The sequence below is a fragment of the Pituophis catenifer genome, unplaced genomic scaffold (genome assembly GCF_029215685.1).
Source record: "Pituophis catenifer annectens isolate HBS135680 unplaced genomic scaffold, rPitCat1.0.hap2 SCAF_8, whole genome shotgun sequence".
Classification (NCBI taxonomy): domain Eukaryota; kingdom Metazoa; phylum Chordata; class Lepidosauria; order Squamata; family Colubridae; genus Pituophis; species Pituophis catenifer.
In genome coordinates this window covers 16,493,761-16,515,866 of record NW_027256888.1, presented here as the reverse complement: position 1 = coordinate 16,515,866, position 22,106 = coordinate 16,493,761, and the positions used below count along the sequence as shown (strand labels likewise).

General features: G+C 38.0%; 1 protein-coding gene across 1 annotated transcript in view; it reads left to right on the top strand.

Annotated features, from left to right (window-relative positions):
* CPE (carboxypeptidase E) overlaps positions 1–22,106 on the top strand; it is a 53,877-nt gene that overhangs the window by 25,750 nt on the left and 6,021 nt on the right. Inside the window, exons 2-6 of the mRNA XM_070948104.1 lie at positions 5,815–6,011; positions 9,405–9,572; positions 14,135–14,252; positions 14,910–15,092; positions 19,192–19,331. Coding sequence (XP_070804205.1) covers positions 5,815–6,011; positions 9,405–9,572; positions 14,135–14,252; positions 14,910–15,092; positions 19,192–19,331 — 806 coding nt within the window. The remainder of the gene's footprint in view (positions 1–5,814; positions 6,012–9,404; positions 9,573–14,134; positions 14,253–14,909; positions 15,093–19,191; positions 19,332–22,106) is intronic.

The following is a 22,106-nucleotide window of genomic DNA, read 5'->3' as shown; positions in this document are numbered from 1 at the left end:
AAGGAATATGTTATTATCAGTGGAATGTTGTGATCGTGCAGAATTTTAAGGGCAATGGGCCAGAGAACCTAGAAGTTTTGATTGCTGGGTGGAGTGAGGGAAGGTCTATTTCTATGGTAGTGAATGGAGCTTATCAAGCCAAACTTTGAATACATTTCTTTTCCTTTCAAACATCTTTTGTTTCCATGTGCGATGCTGAATATGCATGGTATCAGGGGTGGGTTCTACTTACCTTTACTACCAGTTTGCAGCGGGGCCGCATATGGGCATGAGCAAAGCGATGATGAATATGCACGGTATCAGGGGTGGGTTCTACTTATCTTTACTACCAGTTCACAACAGGATCACATGCGCCTTGCTTCTGCGCATGCGCAGAAGCGTTTTGATGACGTCAGGATCAGTGGACAGAGCCTCCCGCTGGTTTTACTACCGGTTCTATAGAACCGGTGTGAACCGGCGGCAACCCACCACTGCACGGTATGGCTTTGGCTAGTTTCTCTCCTAGCTAATCTGCATTCTGGAAGGCTGCAGTTTTTAATTTTTTCCCGAATCCTTGGAAATGTACTAATTGTAGGAAACAAGTGGGGTTGATAATATACATCCCCACTCCATCAAGTGCAAACCTGCCTATTTAATATTGGCATCTTTTGGACCCTAGATCCAACCCCTTTTTGAGTCAAGAGCTGTAGGATGGGTGTACACTGAAAGCACTTGGTGAGAATGACAATGATTTTATTTTCTATCCCTTAGTTCCCATTAAAGTTGTTCTTGGGCTGAGTACTTGGGACTAAGTCCAGAGTTAAAGGAGAGATTATTAGAAATACATTTCTTCTTCTTCTTCTGCTACATAGGTATTTAGCTCTACTTAACAAGTACTATTTTGAGTTGTGTAATTGGAAGCCTGAAGCATTATAACACCCATGTTCAGAACAATATCACAGTCCTATAAAAGTGTGTAAATGCTAAGTATTGACACCATAATACAACTGATGTGAAGAACACAACAAAGTATCACCAGCCTTGTACTTAATAAAAGGAGAAGAGAATGGGTTTAGGTTTCTGGTCTCTCTGAAATGCTTCAGAATAGGGAAAAAAGAGACATAATTTTTTTTTAAAAAAATTTATTATATTTTTATTGTTAAAAAATAACAAAAAGGAAAAAAAATAAATACAAAAAATCAATAGTAAGGAAAGAAAATTTTTTTTCCCCCAACGTGCTATACAAATGGAAAGGAAGTTTTAGGAACTTGAAGTCTTCAATTCTTCCAGAAATCTCTTTGATAAGGTACTGGTGCCGATTCATGCAATCTCCCAAGTGCAAAGTCCACAAATGGTTGCCAAGTGTTCCAAAAAACATTTTCTTTATATATACCACTTCTAATTTTAATATCACAAGTCAATTTATCATTTAATGCAAATTTCCATCTTTCATTGTACCATTCTTCTAATTTTAAGTCAACATTTAATTTCCAATATCTACCAATTATAATTCTCCCCATTATAACCAAAATCCTCACCAATTCTCTTTCTCCAGTTGTTAATGTTGTTTCATTCAATATTAACAATAATATAGTTTCCAATTTCAATTTGACCCTCTTCTTAATTATTTCAAATATTTCATTTTCTATCCTAGACCAAAAAAGTTCAACCCCATTACATTTACACCACATATGAACATATGTCCCGAGTTCCACTTTACATCTCCAACACATTTTATCCACTTTATTATCCATTTGAAAAAGTTATTGGGGTCAAATACCACTTCCAAATAACTTTGTAATTATGTTCTTTAATCCTTATTGATAATGTCCTCATTATTCTGCTAACCCAATTCATATTCCAATTTTGATCAGAAATTTCAATACCCAGTTCTTTTACCCAATTCTCTTTCATTACCCTTTGTGAATTATTATCAAAGTTAATAATTTTATAAATTTTACTAACTAATCCCTTTGGCCCAATTTCATCTTTTATTATTCGAGATGTCAAATTTTCAAATTCTGTTTCCTTTCTACTCTCATTGTTCCTTTCTTTGCATTTCCTATTCCATTTATTCATTTGAATTCTTTCAAACCAATTAATGTTTAATTTTCCATAAATTTCCTCTTTCCTCATTTCATTTTCTATAAATTTCAACCATTCACTAATTGTTTCCACTTTCTCTTCTATTATAATCCTCTCTCTGTTACTATTTAATTTCATTGGGCAATTCTCTTTCAGTTTATCTAAATACAATGCGTCTGGTATTAATTTTTTTGCTAAAAAATGACATAATTCTTAAGTCTAGTTTTTTTTAAAGAAAGCAGGGGGAATGATAAATATTTTATGGCAAGGAAAGGCAAGATAAATCTCAAAAATGAATGCCAACAAGGGGTAACAGGCATGCTGGTTGGGAAGCAGGAAGGGGAGGGGGGAGCTGCGCTGGCTTGTTCTTGGTGGCGGGCTGGGGGGGGTTCTTCATCTCGCTCAGAGTTAGGGCAAAGCTCTCCTGCTTGCTGGCCACCCAACCCGAGCCCCAGGAACGCCAATGCCCCTTATCTCCAAGGCTGGGAAGGGGCTCCGGCTTTCCAGCGGAGGGAGGCAGCATTCCCTGCCCAACTCTCTCCCTGTCAGGGCTGCAGAACTGGGTCGTCGGTGGGGATGTCCCACCTTCCCAACAGGGTCCGGGGGGGGGCAGCCAGGGAGGCGAAAGCCAGGCGGAGCTGATGCATGTGCCCTGGACAGCTGGTCTTCGCGCGCGCATGCATGCCAGAAACCAGAAGACCAGGTGGTCAGCGCGCATGCGCATGCTGAAAACTGCTCTTCTGGTTCCTGGCATGCACACGTGTGTGCACTTCCTTTTTTGGCACTTGGTGCTAAAAAGGTTCGCCAACACTGAACTGGAATGTATACAGGGACTTCAAATATATGGTGAAAATGTGAACATACGAAGGGACATTTTATCATGCTTAGTGGGCATGTAAAAAGCTAAAAACATGGATTCAAATACATACTTTAATACTGCAGATTTTAAAGATTAACTATTCTATTGAGGCCAAAAACCTGAGTCATATGTAAATAAGATTGGAAAATGTAGAAATAGTGTTTTGGGAGGAAGACTCATGGAAATGTAGGGGTGTCCTTTCCATAAGGTAAGAATTTGTAAATTATATAGTGAGAGAATACAAGAATTAAACAGCAAGAGACAAAGATATGAAAATAAGACATAAAATGAGATGCAAAGACATCAAACTGTTTAAACAGAAATTAATTAATTGAAAAAAAAATGAAGAGTTAAAATATACCAAAAATTCTTTCATTATTAATCATTGTGTTAATTTAGTCTTCTTAAATTAATACAGCTATAATAAATGGTTCTCCGAGTTATTGAGAATTACACATCCCTGTAAATTTTTTTTTTCTGGATTTAGTTTTGAGACTTGAATAATAGTTGAGAAATACCGTAACCTATGAGCTTTTTGGCTGTTTTCTTGAATTCACCATTTTCAGGACTTTCTTGATTTTTAATGCTGTTTCCACTGTGTCAATACCAAGTAACCTTTTCACTATCTCTACAGTACATTGAATTGGGAAGCTTTAAATGGTAATAAGATTCCATCAGTTCAGTAGAATATTTACAAGAAAATGTTGGTTTCCTCTTGGGAGCAGTTGCAGTGTCAGCCTCTGTGTGCTTCTAGTTAGATTTGTAATTTTCCATTTATTCATATCTCTGAATAAGGAATGAAATGAACACATCCAGCTTAGCTGTACTGAATTGATGGATGCTTGACAGGAATGGAATGATTGGCTCCCTAGAGTCTGCAGAAATCATTAAAATGTAATGTTACCTTCTTAATATATGATCTTACAAACAGGCAATTAATCTGTTGTCAGAATACCTAACTTCCTCTTTATTAGCGTACATTTCTATGATTCTTCAAATGATAAGAATTTGTACATGTTTGTACTAACAATAGATAACACAGGGATTCAGTTCAATCATGCTGGTGTCAGAGTAGATCAGGAATATAGCATAAAGCAAACATCATTAAACCTTCAGATGTGTCATACTGAAGGTTGTATTGTATGCCATACTGCTTTTGCACTTTAATAAACATTTATTACGTACCTGGAATTAAAAAGCAAATTTAATTCCAAGGATGAGTATTATCTTTTCTCATTAAACATCCCTAGAAAAAGAATTATGGGTGTTTGTATCATATACGCCTTGCCCAGGGGGAAAAAAAGGGAGGGGAAGTAGATGGAAGATAGATGAATAGTAGGCAGTAACCTCAGCAAAGTATCCTCTAGGAATTGGGCATTTTATGACTGGCCAGATACATCGTAGCAGTCATTTTGTGAATAAGCAAATAGCTAAACTGTTAAGAGTTCTTTCTGTCCCAAAAGGTTGCTTATTCTAGAATAAACCAGCCTACATCAGAAAGGACATCCTGAACAGCCAAGAAGCCTAATAGCTTTCTCCCAAACCAAAGACTTCTATTCTTAAGTCCATCCCTTTGTCACATTTTTGGAGACATTTTGTCTCCAGTAGCTTCTCACAGAAAGACAATATTCCATCAAGGCCCCTTACAGTCATTAGAAGGATTCTTCAGTGCTTGCAAGCAAAGAGGCATATCATTTTTGAAATAAAATGTTAATGAGTCTTGAGAATTTAGTGATAATATTTATGCCAACATTCATGTCTCTAGAAAGGTCTCTAGTGGCCTTGATTTTGGAGAACAATAATTTAAATTTGCATGCAAAACGTTTGGAGATTATAGAATGAAAATCATCTTTGACTTAAATCAGCCCAGCACAAATTGAGGATCTGAGCATCTCACTATTTGAAAAGAATCTGGTATTTCATAAGATGCTAAGTGGTTAAATTCTTAGGTTTATTGATACAGTTATGAAGATCTTTTGCTGTCTGATTTCCAAGTCGCTAAAATTATTTTTAATGATTTTCTTCTGTTGCTGCATTTGGGGGCAATTTGTGAAAGTACAGAAAAGTTTGCAGCATTTCCTCTCAGTGTGGCTGCAGAATCCATCTGCTCTTCATGTCAGTGAGATCTAGTGATGCTAATTGCAACCAAGACAAACAAACCTTACTGGGTTTTGGAACATGTAGGTTATTTTGTTCCTCCCAGGAACAGGTTGTTCCGTACCTACAACCCCCAATGACGTCAGCTCAATCTGAGGGGTGCTTTTTTTTTTTTTTTTAAATTTGATTTATATGCCGCCCTTCTCCGGAGACTCAGGGCGGCTTACAATGCATTAAGCAATAGCCTTCATTCTTTTGTATATTTTATACAAAGTCAGCTTATTGCCCCCACAAACTGGGTCCTCAATTTACCTACCTTAGAAAGGATGGAAGGCTGAGTCAACCTTGAGCCTTGGCGAGATTCGAACCTGCAGTAATTGCAGGCAGCTGGTCTTAATAACCAGCTTAATAATAGGGTGCCTTAGACCACTGTATACCAAGGCTCTTTACCAGGAATAAAACCAAAACTGGAAAACTCCTTTCTCTGGCTTGTGGGTGTTCTGCTTCTTTAGTGCCTGAGCTAAAGGACAAGCTGCCAGACAGGTTTTGCTGGGATTTAACTTGCCTAATAAAGAGCTGAAGTCACACATTGGTCTCTGCCTCTCCACTCCATCCACTACACAACAGAGGTTAACCTAAATTTTTCCCTTCCTAGTATAAATGGGAAAATGAGTTAGATTCTGAGTTATTGAAAGACGAAATTATAGAATGCTTGTGATTTGACATGCATTTGCCTTTTGTGCATTTCTTAAATCTCTACACATTTGAGATCCTGCATTTCTTGTATGTTACAGGAGAGCCAGAATTTAAATATGTTGGCAACATGCACGGAAATGAAGCTGTTGGAAGAGAACTTCTTATCTTCTTGGCTCAATACTTGTGCAATGAATATCAGAAGGGGAATGAGACGGTCATTAATTTGATCCACAGTACACGTATCCACATCATGCCCTCTCTGAATCCAGATGGCTTTGAAAAGGCAGCATCACAGGTATGTGAGTCATAACTTCAAAAGCAAATATTTGCGTTAGTATGACCTACTTTAAAAAGACTGACATGCAATTTCATTTTAAGAATATAAAGAAGCCTTTGGGGCAGGGCTTCGGGATGGTGTCCTGATCTGGATTCCTTCAGCATGAATTCAAAGAAAAAGAATAACCTTCACTCAGAAACCTACCCTCTTCATCCCACCTGGGTAACAGTACCATCAGCACTTGGCATGTTCGCTTACACAGCAATACCTTTTGGTGGCTTCTGCAGTGCAAATGTAATGTATATCAGAGGCAGAAATCATAGTCTTTCAGAAATCGTTAGAATCCAAGTTCCCATCATCCATATCTCTTTGTCAGGCTAGCTGGGATGGATAGTAGTTTAAATCCAGCGTTTGGCTAAAACGTTGCAAAATGTCACGTGACGGCAACGTGACATGGTGAATTTGACACCCGTGATATAGGCCTTCAACTTATGACCACAAATAAGGATTGGAACTTTCCTTTAAATGTTCCAGATGTTGACCATGTGACCCAGAGTTGGTGCAATGATCAAAAGTGGAAAGACTGGTTTTAATTCAGTTTTTGTAATATTGAACAGTCATTAAACAAATGGTTGTAAGTCAAGACTGCTTCTAGATTTGTGGCCAGATGTGTAATGATTGTAATCACACGATTGTAGTTGATGTAACCCATACTAAGCTTTTGATCTTCCCTCCTCCCTGTGTGATCCTTGGCATTCTTATATGTAATGTAGCCAGTGGAATGCTTGTATACTAGCCAGAACTCTTTCTGTTCCAAATACATTATGCTAGAAATCCACATTAATCTACAGTCACTTTAGATTAATGAATCTGAGCATTCATTTTATATACTAAAACATAATTTACCCTGTTGATTAGAAATGTTCAGAACCAGAGCTCCCCCTGGTGGCTATGAATAAATGTACACATTTAAATAGGTGTTGCCCCCAAATAGTTATTTTTGTATTTGCTCTGATGTTTTTATTTTGGAGCTCAATGTTGTTTGATTTGATAAACTGTTTTATGTGCCTTGTGCTGAATCATTATTTCTAAATTTCAGGTACTTTAATTTTATAGGGTCAGTCAATCCAGTGTAGCAATTAAGCCACCAGGCTAGAAACTGGGAAACTGTGAGTTCTGCTTCTACTGTAGGCCTAAAGAAAGCTGAGTGACCTTGGGCTAGTCTCTCTCTCTCTCTCTCTCTCTCTCTCTCTCTCTCTCTCTCTCTCTCTCTCTCTCTCTCTCTCTCTCTCTCTCATCCCTAGAAAGAAGGCAACGCAAATAACTTCTGAAATCTCGCTAAGAAAATTGCAGGGACTAGCTAGGCAGTGCTAGAAGTCAAGAGTGGCTTGAAGGCACCCAAATAAATACAACAATAATTGTATATGGATGCTATAAATTTTAAAACCTGTGCTGTGTTTTCTTCATGTATTTTTTTCAGGTTGGTTTCAGTGCACACACAGTAGGTCTGTTAGTGTTAATAAATTATGCTATTTAGAAGCACAAACATTTAAATATGAAGGTAGGCCTATTGAACTTATTTATTTTATTATTTATTTGAAGTTTATTTGCCACCCATCTTGTATCCAATGACACTGGGTGGCTTACAATGTAAAAACATTAAACTTACCTACCATGTTTAAACATAGTTAATATGTAGGATGGTATTTACATTTGATCATATATACAGTAAAGGTAAAGATAAAGGTTCCCCTCGCACATATGTGCTAGTCGTTCCTGACTCTAGGGGATGGTGCTCATCTCCATTTCAAAGCCAAAGAGCCAGCGTTGTCCGAAGACGTCACAGTGGCTGGCATGACTAAACGCCAAAGGCGTACGGAACGCTGTTGCCTTCCCATCAAATGTGGTCCCTATTTTTCTACTTGCATTTTTTATGTGCTTTCGAACTGCTATGTTGGCAGAAACTGGGACAAGTAATGGGAGCTCACCCTGTTATGCGGCACTAGGGATTTGAACTGCTGAACTGCTGACCTTTCAATCAACAAGCTCAGCATCTTAACCACTGAGCCATCACGTCATATATATATATATATATATATATATATATATATATATATATATATATATATGTGTGTGTGTGTGTGTGTGTGTGTGTGTGTGTGTGTGTGTGTGTGTGTGTGTTTTTCTTCTAGCCAGGTATTCCCTACGTAGCCAAGGTTTTTTTGTAGCTCCAGCTCAGTAGAATCTCATCTACTCGGTTCTGGGCTTTTTTCTTTTCTAACACCTAGCAAGCTCTCACTGCTAGGTGGGAGACCTAAATAGATCCATTTCTAGCTCGTTAGCTGTCATCAGTAGGCCACACCCATATCCTCCCTGTAAAGGCACAGTATCAATTTTCTTACTTCTTCGTAGGGTTTATGTGTGTTTTTCTTCTAGCCAGGTTTTCCCTACGTAGCCAAGGTTTTTTTGTAGCTCCAGCTCAGTAGAATCTCATCTACTCGGTTCTGGGCTTTTTTCTTTTCTAACACCTAGCAAGCTCTCACTGCTAGGTGGGAGACCTAAATAGATCCATTTCTAGCTCGTTAGCTGTCATCAGTAGGCCACACCCATATCCTCCCTGTAAAGGCACAGTATCAATTTTCTTACTTCTTCGTAGGGTTTATGTGTGTTTTTCTTCTAGCCAGGTTTTCCCTACGTAGCCAAGGTTTTTTTGTAGCTCCAGCTCAGTAGAATCTCATCTACTCGGTTCTGGGCTTTTTTCTTTTCTAACACCTAGCAAGCTCTCACTGCTAGGTGGGAGACCTAAATAGATCCATTTCTAGCTCGTTAGCTGTCATCAGTAGGCCACACCCATATCCTCCCTGTAAAGGCATATATATATATATATACATATACAGTAGAGCCACTGGAATTAGCGAGGTGCCAGTTAGTCGTTATTAACTTAAATTCCATTTATTTCAGTGTGTCTTCTCCAAGTATGTCAGAGCTGAGGATTGAATATGTTTGTATTGTTCAGCCTTCAAAGTTGGTATATCAGTAAGACAGTAGTGGGTTTCAAAATCCGACGCTACCGGTTTGCTATCAGCAGCGCGTGGGTGCAGGCGCTTGCTTTGCGAGCACACGACGCTTCTGCGCATGCGCAGATTGTTTTTGATAACGTCTAGGGGGGTCGGCAGAGCCTTCCACCGCCATCACTACCGGTTCACCCAAACGGGTGAACTGGGAGCAACCCACCACTGCAGAGTAAGAACCAAGTTTGAAAATAACTGGCATATGTTTCTAGTATGCCATGCATTTGAACTTCTCCTAAGCACACATGATTGAACTAAGCGGGCCATTTCTCTAAATTCATCATGACAGTTCATAATGAAATGATCATGTTGTTTTATAATATTTTCTTCTTCTTTTTAGCCAGGGGAACTCAAAGATTGGTTTGTTGGTCGAAGTAATGCACAGGGAATAGACCTAAATCGAAATTTCCCTGATCTGGATAGAATTGTCTATGTCAACGAGAGAGAAGGAGGTCCAAATAATCATTTGTTGAAAAATCTGAAGAAAGCTGTGGACCAAAATCTAAAGGTATAAAATATTTCATTCAAAATATTTGTGGGACTGCTGCCCTCACCTTCTGGAAGAGCATCTCCCAGAGATACATATGACCAGGAGTGGGTTCTACTTACCTTTACTACCGGTTCGCAACAGGAGCATGCTTCTGTGCATGCGTAAATCACCAAATGTGACGTCAGGGCAGGTGGGTGGGTGGGCGGAGCCTCCCTCCGTTTTTACTACCGGTTCTCAAGAACCGGACAGAACCAGGAGCAACCCACCCCTGCATATGATACCAACTCCCCTGAGGTTCTAGAAGTTCTTAAGGCCTGGCTCTATTCTCAGAGCTGAGGTTAATAGTGTTTGTGGGGGTTCTGTCATGCTTTTATTAATTGGTTGTTTTTAGTTTGATTTATTTATTGTTTATTTATTGGTTCGATTTATATGCCGCCCTTTTCCGGAGACTCAGGGCGGCTTACAATGCGTTAAGCAATAGCCTTCATACTTTTGTATATACCTGCTTAGTAGGGCTTTCGGCCCCCACTAAGCGGTGTTCTTTTTTATACAAAGTCAGCTTATTGCCCCCACAATCCGGGTCCTCATTTTACCTACCTCGAAAGGATGGAAGGCTGAGTCAACCTTGAGCCTGGTGAGATTTGAACTTGCAGTAATTGCAGGCAGCTGGTGCTATTTAACAGCACTTTAGTCTGCTGCGCCACCACCACAATGATTGTTTTCATTGTACCTAGAGGCTCTCACCTCACGATCAGGAGGCTGTGAGTTCAATCCTAAGTAGCAGGATTACGTACAGGCCACGCCCATGCCGGCTCCACAAAGTCAAAAAACATTGTGATACATCACAATACATCATGTGACGCAATCAAGTTTAACACTCATGGGTTAAAGCATCAGGCTAGGAACTAGGAGACTGTGAGTTCTTCTCCCGCTTTGGACACAAAGCTAGTTGGGTGATCTTGGGCTACTCATTTTTTCCTCAGCTCTAGGAAAGTGGCAATGGCAAACACCTCTGATAAATATTGTCAAGAAAACTGCAGGAACATGTCCAGGCAGTCTCCAAGAATCAGACACTATTGAACAGAAGAAGAAGAAAAAACATTATGAGAGTACCTTACAATAAGTAGTCTTTATAATCAAACAAGAAAAGCTAGGTGGGAAGAGCTACAGAACAAAGCAATATTAAGCAACATAAAACCACTTAAGTCCTCCCATAATTATAACCCTTGTGCCATCTGATAAAATACGTGCCATATAAATCACATTTACAGAGAGGACGTGTTCCACAGAGGTCTCTGCCTCAGTTTACAATGATCACATGTAGAGCAAGACATCACCTGTGAAGTCAACCAGAAAAGGCTGGAATATGACTCATCTGCCCTTTGGCTTTCGCTGCTTCTGTTGTTTAGTACAAAATGGGATCTATGAAACAGCTAACTGAATTGATCAGTGTTGCCATTTCACATCTTGGTGCTATTCAAATGTGTTCAGACTCCAGCTGCCACCAGCAAGAGCAGAGAGTGAGGCATTTTTTTTAATTTGATTTATATGCCGCCCTTCTCCGGAGACTCAGGGCGGCTTACAATGTGCTAAGCAATAGCCTTCATCCTTTTGTATATTTATACAAAGTCAGCTTATTGCCCCCACAAACTGGGTCCTCATTTCACCTACCTTAGAAAGGATGGAAGGCTGAGTCAACCTTGAGCCTGGCGAGATTCGAACCTGCAGTAATTGCAGGCAGCTGGTCTTAATAACAGGGTGCTTTAGGCTACTGTACTACCAAGGCTCCTTTTGTAAGAGAGGAAATGGCTGAAAAGAATAGAATAGATTAGAATAGAATTCTTTATTGGCCAAATGTGATTGGACACACAAGGAATTTGTCTTTGGTGCATATGCTGTCAGTGTACATAAGGAGAATAAAATACATTCATCCAGAATAAAAAGATACAACACTTAGTGATAGTCAAGGTTACTAATAAGCTATCAAATCGTACTAGGAATAAAATAAAAACAATATAAATTGAAAGGTACAAGCAACATGGTTATAGTAATAGGTGGGAAGAGATAGATACTAGTAAGGAAGAGAAGAATAATAGTAATACAGTCTTAGTAAATTATTTGACTGTTGAGGGAATTATTTGTTTAGCGGAGTGATGGCGTTTGGGAAAAAACTGTTCTTGTGTCTAGTTCTGGTGTACAGTGCTCTATAGCGTCCTTTTGAGGGTAGGAGTTGAAACAGTTTATGTCCAGGATGTGAGAAGTCTGTAAATATTTTCACAGTCCTCTTTTTGATTCGTGCAGTATACAAGTCCTCAATGGAAGGCAGGTTGGTAGTAATTGTTTTTTCTGCAGTTCTAATTATCCTTAGCAGGTTTTCTGCTAGCACTTAAAGATTTACTGGAAATCTTGGTCTCTGATAACTATCAGAATGTGGGTGTGAGAGAGTATGATTATATCATTGCCTATTGCACTAAATAATACCTATATTTGCATTCACTAATAATTAATCTGTGTATTGCATTCAGATACTCTGTTGAAACATTATACAGTAGAATAGAATAGAATAGAATAGAATAGAATAGAATAGAATAGAATAGAATAGAATAGAATAGAATAGAATAGAATAGAATAGAATAGAATAGAATAGAATTTTTTATTGGCCAAGTGTGATTGGACACACAAGGAATTTGTCTTGATGCATATGCTGTCAGTGTACATAAAAGAAAAGATACATTCATCAAGAATCATAAGATACAACACTTAATGATAGTCATAGGGTACAAATAAACAACCAGGAAACAATATCAATATAAATTGTAAGGATACAAGCAACAAAATTACAGTCATTCAGTCATAAGTGGAAGGAGATGGGTGGTGGGAACGATGACAAGATTAATAGTAGTGCAGACTTACTAAATAGTTTGACAGTGTTGAGGGAATTATTTGTTTAGCAGAGTGAGGGCATTCGGGAAAAAACTGTTCTTGTTGTTCTGGTGTGCAGTGCTCTATAGCATCTTTTTGAGGGTAGGAGTTGAAACAGTTTATGTCCAGGATGTGAGGGGTCTATAAATATTTTCACTGTCCTCTTTTTGACTCGTGCAGTATACAGGTCCTCAATGGAAGGCAGGTTGGTAGTAATTGTTTTTTTTGCAGTTCTAATTATCCTCTGTGTCTGTCTTGTTGGGTTGCAGAGCCAAACCAGACAGTCATAGAGATGCAGATGACAGACTCAATAATTCCTCTGTAGAACTGAATCAGCAGCTCCTTGGGCAGTTTGAGCTTTCTGAGTTGGCGCAGAAAGAACATTCTTTGTTATGCTTTTTTGATGATGTTTTTGATGTTAGCTGTCCATTTTAGATCTTGCGATATGGTAGAACCTAGAAATTTGAAGGTCTCTACTCTTGATACTGTGTTGTCTAGTATTGTGAGAGATGGAAGTATGGAAGGGTTTCTCCTAAAGTCTACCACCATTTCTACAGTTTTGAGTGTGTTCAGTTCCAGATTGTTCCGGTCACACCACGAGGCTAGTTGTTCAACCTCCCGTCTGTATGTGGATTCATCATTGTCTCGAATGAGACTGATCACTGTTGTGTCATCTGCGAACTTCAGTAGTTTAACAGATGGATCGTTAGAGATGTAGTCATTGGTATACAAAGAGAAGAGAAGTGGGGAGAGCACACAGCCTTGGGGGGGGGGCTGTGCTAATTGTACAGGTATCTGATGTGATTCTGCTTTGCTTCACCTGCTGCTTCCTGTTAGTTAGGAAGCTTATGATCCACTTACAAGTGTGTTCAGATACCTGTAGCTGGTTTAGTTTAGTTAGAAGTGTGTCTGGAATGATGGTATTGAATGCTGAAGTCTACAAAGAAGACTCTTGCATAGGTCTTTGGAGATTCAAGATGTTGTAGGATGTTATGCAGAGCCATATTAACAGCATCATCTGTTGATCTATTTGCTCTACATGCAAATTGCAAGGGGTCTAACAGTGGATCCATGATGGTTTTCAAGTGGGACAGCACTAGCCTTTCAAAATTTTTCATGACTACAGATGTTAAAGCAACTGTTCTCTAGTCATTCAATTCCTTGATGGTGGGCGTCTTCGGCACTGGGATGATAGTAGAGTGTTTGAACATAGCACATCTCTAGTGATTTATTGAAGATACGGGGCCAATTGGTCAGCAAAGACTTTTAAGTAAGAAGGAATTATCTTGTCTGGGCCTGGATCTGGAGCTTTTCCTGGCTTTTGCCTGTGAAACAGGCCTTGCACTTCCTTTTCTGTGATCACTAGGGGTTGTGAACCCAATGGGATGGGGTCAGTTGTAGGAGGCTTGACTGTTGTTGGTGTGTCTGAGATGGGGGTTGTGAAGATAGATGGCTGTAGTTTCCTTTGTGTCCTTTGTTGTTTCCAAAGGTACACATTGAATGAATACTATATGAAACAAGTCTATTTTATTCCATTTTGTATCCCAGGGCATATGTCTGGAAACTGATGAACCTGTTTTAATTTTGTTCTACAAAAAATATGCAGTGCTTATTGAAGTACTCTAATGAACTATAATTTTTATAAATTTCTGCTATAGCTTGCACCAGAAACAAAAGCTGTGATTCACTGGATAATGGATATTCCCTTTGTACTGTCCGCCAATCTTCACGGTGGGGACCTTGTGGCAAATTACCCATATGACGAGACTCGGACTGGTATGTATTGTAAATCCTAGGCTCAAGCTTGGTCAGCTTGATGGCTGTGCTGAGTTCTGAATAGCATGCTGAGACCCACATTCCCACCCTGGACAGATTAAATTTTTACTGTCCATTATTTTAATTAATTTATCTTTTGTATTATTTGTAAGTTTTAATTTTCTCTCTTTTTGCCTGTTACTGCAGACTTCCCAGAATAAACTTTTTTTTATTCTATTTAATCAGTAGAGATGCAGGCTTTCTTTTTCTTTATGGTATGTTGTAGTTTTCTAAACTGACAAAACATTTTTTACCCTTTTTAAAGCTGGAGGAGCTCATGGAAGAGGAAGGAAAAAGAACTTGGAATAGATTTTAGGGACATAATAATGAGGACGAGATTATACCATTCTTATTACTTTGATTAGTACTATTTTCACAAATTATATGTTAATCTAATTTTGTTTTAGGTTTTTTTTTTCATGTTGCTGAAACAGCTTATTAAGAAGAATGTGTATCTCAATGTGTCTGTTCTAATTAAACACCAATGGTCTTCATATGAAGCTCTTGTCATGGATAATCCTGAATTTTAAATGATCTAAATTCAGATAATTAAAGCTGGCCTACATTCTCTGTTATTCTTTCCATCTTTTATTATGTATTTTACTACTGTTTCCCCAGGAAGTGCACATGAATACAGCACCTGCCCAGATGATGCTCTTTTCCAAAGCTTAGCCCGAAGCTATTCATCTTTTAATCCAGCCATGTCAAACCCAAATCGGCCACCATGTCGCAAAAATGATGATGACAGCAGTTTCATTGATGGGACAACTAATGGTGGTGCTTGGTATAGCGTTCCAGGAGGTTTGTATTGCTGAAATACAACATTTTAATCTTATACTTACAGTATGTCAGAGTAGAGCTGAAAGTAAAAATCTAAGTCAAATATGACTTATTAGTGCACATGTTTATAGAGCAGATAATGTATTAAATTCCACAAATATTGTAGAACTCATATAGTTGTTGCCAGAAGGATTTACAGGCTGTTGGTGAGGTTGCTCTGTTGCAGAGTCATCTAGACAAAGGTTGTCCTTCACAATGAACTTCCCCAGGCCTCAGTGCAGGTAGGTGTTCTGACCTAGACTTCCTGAGAAATCATAAATCCCAATTTTAGTCCCCAAAAAGGGTCTTTTATTGAGACATCTGTGAATTATGGTCATTCACAGCCCGTAATGATTCACAAACAGTCTGTAAAGATTCCGACAGATGTCTGCTCAAGTTGACACAGTCGTTCAGGGTAATGTTGATAAGCACCCACCTTTATCTCCCTTGAAACGCTGCCAGAGACCTAATTGTCAATTAGTTTTTGCAAGGCCAAATGGAGCACAGAGTCAAACGGACTTCTCAGAGCTTGAATTGACTATATGAACTAATTGCTTCCTGCAAAGGCTCACGTCCATTTGCTCCTCTTTTATGTCTTATGGGAGGGGTCAATCAACTCCAAGCCTTACACCCGAGTCATCCTTTTTTCCTTAATTGTTCTTGCCTTCTGGCAGCTCTGCACATGCGCACACCAGAAACAGGCTCACACTGTTCTTCTGCCTCACTGATGTCAGATTCCGGAGGCGTCTGAGCCTTCCCCAGACTCCAGGACTGGCCCATGTTCCTCCCCAACCTCCTCACTGTCCGACTCAGCTGCCAGCTCTGCAGGCTGCCAGCAGACCACAACAGTTAACGGTAGTAACTAAGTGGAGGCCTTAGCATACATATACATTGTTGACTAGCATTGACGGGAGACCTATTAGTCACCAATGTTTGTTATTCTTAAATAAACTGATATTCTGTGTTTCTGCTTATTTATTTATTAAATTTATATGCAGCCCGTCTCATTTTAATTGTTTCCATGATTCTCATTTTGTAAGCTATACCCAGAGTTGCTTTAACTCTGGGTAGCTTGCAAAATGAGAACCATCGAAACAGTTAAAATTAACAAGGATCATTATAGCACTACTGAGGTAACTTTACATTCTGTTAGCATTATTTGTTCCAATATAGTTTCCACAGTTTGGTATGCTGAATGTTTTCTGAATGGCATATTTTTTAAAAATCAAGTGACCCTCAAGTGATAAGTGCACTAGGAGTCAAAGAAGATTATACTGTCCACTTCAGTGTACCTGTTGGCTGCATTGCTATTTCTTCCATCCCTTAAAGTAGCCTAAGCGATGAGGTCGTTCCTGATACAATATAAGGTTAGTATAAATGTAGAGCAAATATGGAAGCAAGCTAAGGCAAATTATAGAAAAAGAGAGCAGTGTGGCAAATATATAAAATATAAATACAGAAAATTGGAAAATATAAACTTGGAAAGAGTGGCTACATATGATTAAAGGCTGGTTGTCTGCATCCTAAAATAGTTAAACAGAAGAACAAATTTCAGCAGGTGCAGCTATTCTGTTTATATATACTGATCCTTTTACTTAACAAGACATAGGAAAACAGACTGATTTGTGCTTATTAAACTGTCATTGTGATGAATAAATTGTCTAGACTGGAAAATTTTGTATTTCATTGAATATAAATAATATTTCTATTCTGGTGTTCTATACACAGAGCTAAAAGACTCTTTATTTATTTATTTATTTATTTATTTATTTATTTATTTATTTATTTATTTATTTATTTATTTATTTATTTATTATATTTCTATACCGCCTTTCTCCCGTAGGACTCAAGGCGGTGTACAGTCAAGAAAAATATAGACATACAAACATCATATAATTGCTAATTAAAATTGTTACTTAGTTTGGTCAATTAAATAAAACCCAGAATTAGATAACATTTAAAAAAATCATTCGCATGTTTGTATGTTTAGCCCTGCCTGTTGGAACATCAGGGTCTTGAGGGCACGGCGGAAAGCACGGAGATCAGGGATATTCCGTATCTCCGGGGGCAGTTCATTCCAAAGGGTTGGAGCCCCCACAGAGAAGGCCCTCCCCCTGGGAGTCACCAGTCGACATAATTTGACTGACGGTACCCTGAGTAGTCCCTCCCTGTGAGAACGAACTGGTCGGTGGGAGGCTATTGGTGGCAAAAGACGGTCTCGTAGGTACCCAGGTCCTAAGCCATGGAGCGCTTTAAAGGTGATAACTAACACCTTGAATCGCACCCGGAAGACCACCGGGAGCCAGTGCAGCTCGCGTAGGAGAGTATACTCCTGATAGTATAGAAATAGCATCTTGAAGAATTAATTTGTTTATCCAGGATGACTATTTAATTAAATCCTATTAAAGTCAGCAAGAATTAGGTAGCCAATCTGATGAGAGATTTTAATATGAACTGGAAACTTTAAAACTGTGAAATTTTCTAATTCATATTAAAATTCATTTTAATTAAGTACATAATGTTTGGCCCTAACCAGCATTAAAAATGTACACATTCCATGTACATAGTAAAGAGCCTAGCACATAAAAATGTGGTACATTTATCAAATCAGTTAATAGACAAAAGACATATCAATATTTATACAAATTTGATTTGCACTAAATAAATAAATAATTTGATTTGCATTGTGAGTTTCTCATTTTCTTGGCAGTTTAAAAAGGCAGAATAATAACAATAATTCCTTGTTCAATGTTTTAAAATATTTATTGTGAAAGCAATCCTTTTCATATGATAAAGCAACAAATTATCATTTCATAATTTTTATGAACTAATCCATTACATACAGCAATTTTTACAATTCCATGGATTTTACTTATAAGAAAAAAATGGAACGGATGAATCTATCATCTTAGTGTGTTTTTCACTCGTCATTTAGCATATTGTTCCAATGTTATAAAATGGTTCCCGATTCTATAAATCCATGCTTCTTGGCATGTTAACTGGTGTAAGCAATATAATATGTAAGAAATAAATCAGAACTCATGTCAGTTTGTTCTGTACATGAAGAAAAATAAATTACAACTGTTGTTTCCATCCATTGGAACAATTTATATCCAGGAAAAAAGAAATTATAAAGATTTATTATTTCAGAAATATTACAGATGAAATCAAGAGATTTTACATACCTGCTTTATTATCATTATTCTTGGCAGGTGGGGAATACATTCGGGCCCACTTTCTTTCCTTCCCTGATTTCTAGCATGGTGATAAACAGCTGTCTTTATATATATACTTACTCCTTAATAATCAGGGAATCTTCAAAGACTATGATTGGCATTCTAAACCATATCTGGAAACCACACACAAAGGCTATTTTGTGCACATACTTCTAATGCAGTAAAGAATTAACAGCCATTCAGAAAAGGATCAAGAAAACTTTGTTCTTATTGATTCGTTATGCTACCCTCTTTTTTTGTTTAAATTCGTTGGAATATTCTTGATTGATTTTGACTGATGAACATATATAAACAACTATTATGTTGTCAAATGTACTAAACAATATCTTTACCGTGGGTAAGTCTCCATCTCATAATTAGCACTGATATACTGTGTTTCTTGAAATTGCAATATTTTTTAAAAAGTCCATTTCAAAATCTTTGGTTTTCAAGGCTTCATCGGTCATGATGTTATTATCTGTTATTAACTCATTTTACCTAGAAACAGTTGAATTATACCTAGAAATTCTTTGACTCCTAAATAGGATTTTTGAAGCCAAATATACACATCAGCAAAATATATAGACCAAATGTAATATTAAATGTGGTATAATTACAGCTGTGATTGCAAATCAATCATCATATTACGCTTCAGACTTTGGTCCAAGAACGTATTACCTGCCCTGAAGGTCTTGTAAATAGACCAGTATATATGTACCATAATATATATCGGTCTTGAATTTTCTACAGTACACATCTATTTATTCCAACTGATCCCAACTAATTATTTCCACTTAACTTTAATCTGATATGCTTTAGAACCCACTGCGTATTAAATGTCAACTTTTGTATATGTAATTACATAGGTATGCAAGACTTCAACTATCTTAGCAGCAATTGCTTTGAAATCACCGTGGAGCTTAGCTGTGAAAAATTCCCTCCAGAAGAAACTCTGAAAACCTATTGGGAGGACAACAAGAATTCACTTATCAGTTACATTGAGCAGGTAATTTTTTCCTGGAGAACAAGGTTAGGGCATTTGTTGACCATCAAGTGTTATACTTAGTTTTGGGTGATCATAAGGCTCATTGCTTCATCATTTGAACTACAGCTTCACTCCTTCAAATGTGTCCTGTTTCAAACGCACAAATATGCAGTTGCTAGGTGTTGATAGCAATCTGCTTAAGATGGTATGGATAAACAGCAGATAAGCAAATGAATATCAACAGAGTCTCCTGGAAACAAAGCTTGTCTAAGTAGTATTGCTTTAAACAGGTGCATGCAGAAGAGAGGTTCAGACAGTCAAGCCTGGTTCCTTACTCAGTCCAAAGGTCAGAGTTTCTTGTATGAGCAGAATATATCAAAACAACATGCCAGGCACAGGAAATCAGACTTCCAATAGAGAAATAAGGTTGCCACTTATATCAGTCTGCAGCCATCTGTCCTCTAATTAAGACAGTCACTCCCTTGCTTGCCAAGGAGCCTTAATGAGAATCTTTACTTGCTGAATCTGAAGGTTTGAAAGCTATATCTTATCTGTTCCAACTATTCTGATAATGCATCTGTTTGATCAGTCTCAAGTGATTCATGGCTTAGTGTCTTCTGAGGTTCACATTCTGCTGGCTCAGCTGGAGGGGTTTCTTCAGATTCAGAGTCATCTGAATCCCGAGCCATGACAAAATGTAAAGAAAGCACTATCAGTTTTCAGAAGTCAAGGTCAGACAGGACGGTGATGTCTGAATAAAGAGGACTTGGAGATGAGCACTACAGGTTTCCTGTCCTTGTAGTAAAACCAACCAACCAAACAACCAAACAACCAAACAACCATCCATCCATCATCCATCCATCCATCCATCCATCCATCCATCCATCCATCCACCCAACCATCCATCCATCCATCCATCCAACCAACCTTCTCTCTGTGGCAAAGGGCAGGTACACAATGTTGCATTTGAAGAATAAATACTCCAATTGCACCCCTCATGTTGAGATTTAAAGAACTGCTAGAAAGCCTAGCAAGCAGCTCAGTATGATACATGTTTACACATAGGCTAGATCCCATTAAGTTCAATGAATTCGTTTTTGAAATATATATAGTAGGAGAGAAGCAAGTGTTACCATTTCCCTGTATGGCTATAATTATACACAATTGGGATTGATTTGAAGGAGAAATAAATTAAAAGTTGGAATCAGGATTCACAGACCTCATTTTGAACTTTTTATTTGTATCTGACTTCAGTTTCTACTTTGGAAAAATAGTTCAAATTAAAAAAAATTGTTACATATAATTCCAAATATAATCCCAAACCTAGGAGAATTCTGAAATTGACAGCTGACTGTGAGATACCATGATGCAATTGGAAAAACTGCCAAAGTTCGCCAAATGTAGGCTTAAGCATTAAAGCTTTGAATTATTATCCTGATCCTTTGCACCTGACAGCACCTAACTTGTGGCCAAGCAGAAATCTTAAGAAGAGAAACCCTGAACATATAGAGATATTCGTGTGCCCAAGATTTTCTACTTATACTCTGATGACACGTTACCTACATGTATAAATCACATATGATTTCATTTTATCTAGCTCTAAGAACTATCTGGCCTAAATTTGTCTTAGTAACCAGATGAATTCTGTAACCCAAAGATGACCCTTCTGGGAACATGTTCTCTCAGTTCATGGCACCCAATAACCACCTCTCAAGAATCACTATCCATTTCTTATAATGTACTTGCTTTCTTCATTGTTTTACAGTTGGAAGGCTCATGAGGGACCAGTCTGCACAGGAAACTTATTTCTTCAGTAGACAAACTATCTACATACAGTTTTATATTTATATTAAGATTCTTTGTGCCAGCTTGGGTTTAATTTTTATTATTTCAATTTTTGGTTTGTCCGCATGATATCTTTCTGAAAACTGAATGAGGTTTAATATGGCAGGACAAAGAATGGTGGAGATGAAAAATAGGCGTCATGCTGAAGATGGTTAAAAAGAAAACAGGCAGCTGGAAGCAACTTGAAACTGGTGACTGAAAAACTAAAAGCCTGGTCCTAGTCGCATGATCCAGAATTGTCATATGTAGCCCATAACATGCTTCCCAGTGTACACATTCAGGCACATGGAACAACTGCAGAAACACAATCACATAGAGATGCACAACTTCAGAAAAGAAAATCAACATATCTACTTCAGCAAATATTGATAAAGGGTCTAAAAATAACTCCTTTTTGTTATTCTACAAGTGTTAAAAATTATATAATTATGCTGATTGGGTTAATAGCCTTAACAGAACTAAGCAAATATATTGATTTCTGAAATGAGATTAGAGTGACCCTTTGAGAACCTAATTCTCAATTCTGTGAATAAGGAAGGACTATTTCCTGAGATCAGACATTCAGCAGTTGAGTTCCAAGCTTGACCTATGAAGCTAGTGATTAAAAACTCACTCCAACCACTAAACCACAGAAGGGGTTTATTCATGTTGATGGCCATCGTTACAAAGTTATATTTTACTTTCTAAACTGGAAAAAACCTTTTATGCGTCTACACATCCCCTTTGCACAAAATGCAGTTAAATGAGGAAGTCTCTAATGATGCTGTCAGGGTTCCAATGAATGCCCTAATTAAATCATGAGCCTCGAGCAAAGCTCCAAAAGAAATCTAGTTATTTATTAGGAGCTTCATGTCGGCATGTTCCAAATGAAGCCAACTCTGACCCCATGTAATTTACGCCCCAATCACACTCCTCCCCCTAGGATAATTCATCAATCACATTTGCCAAGGG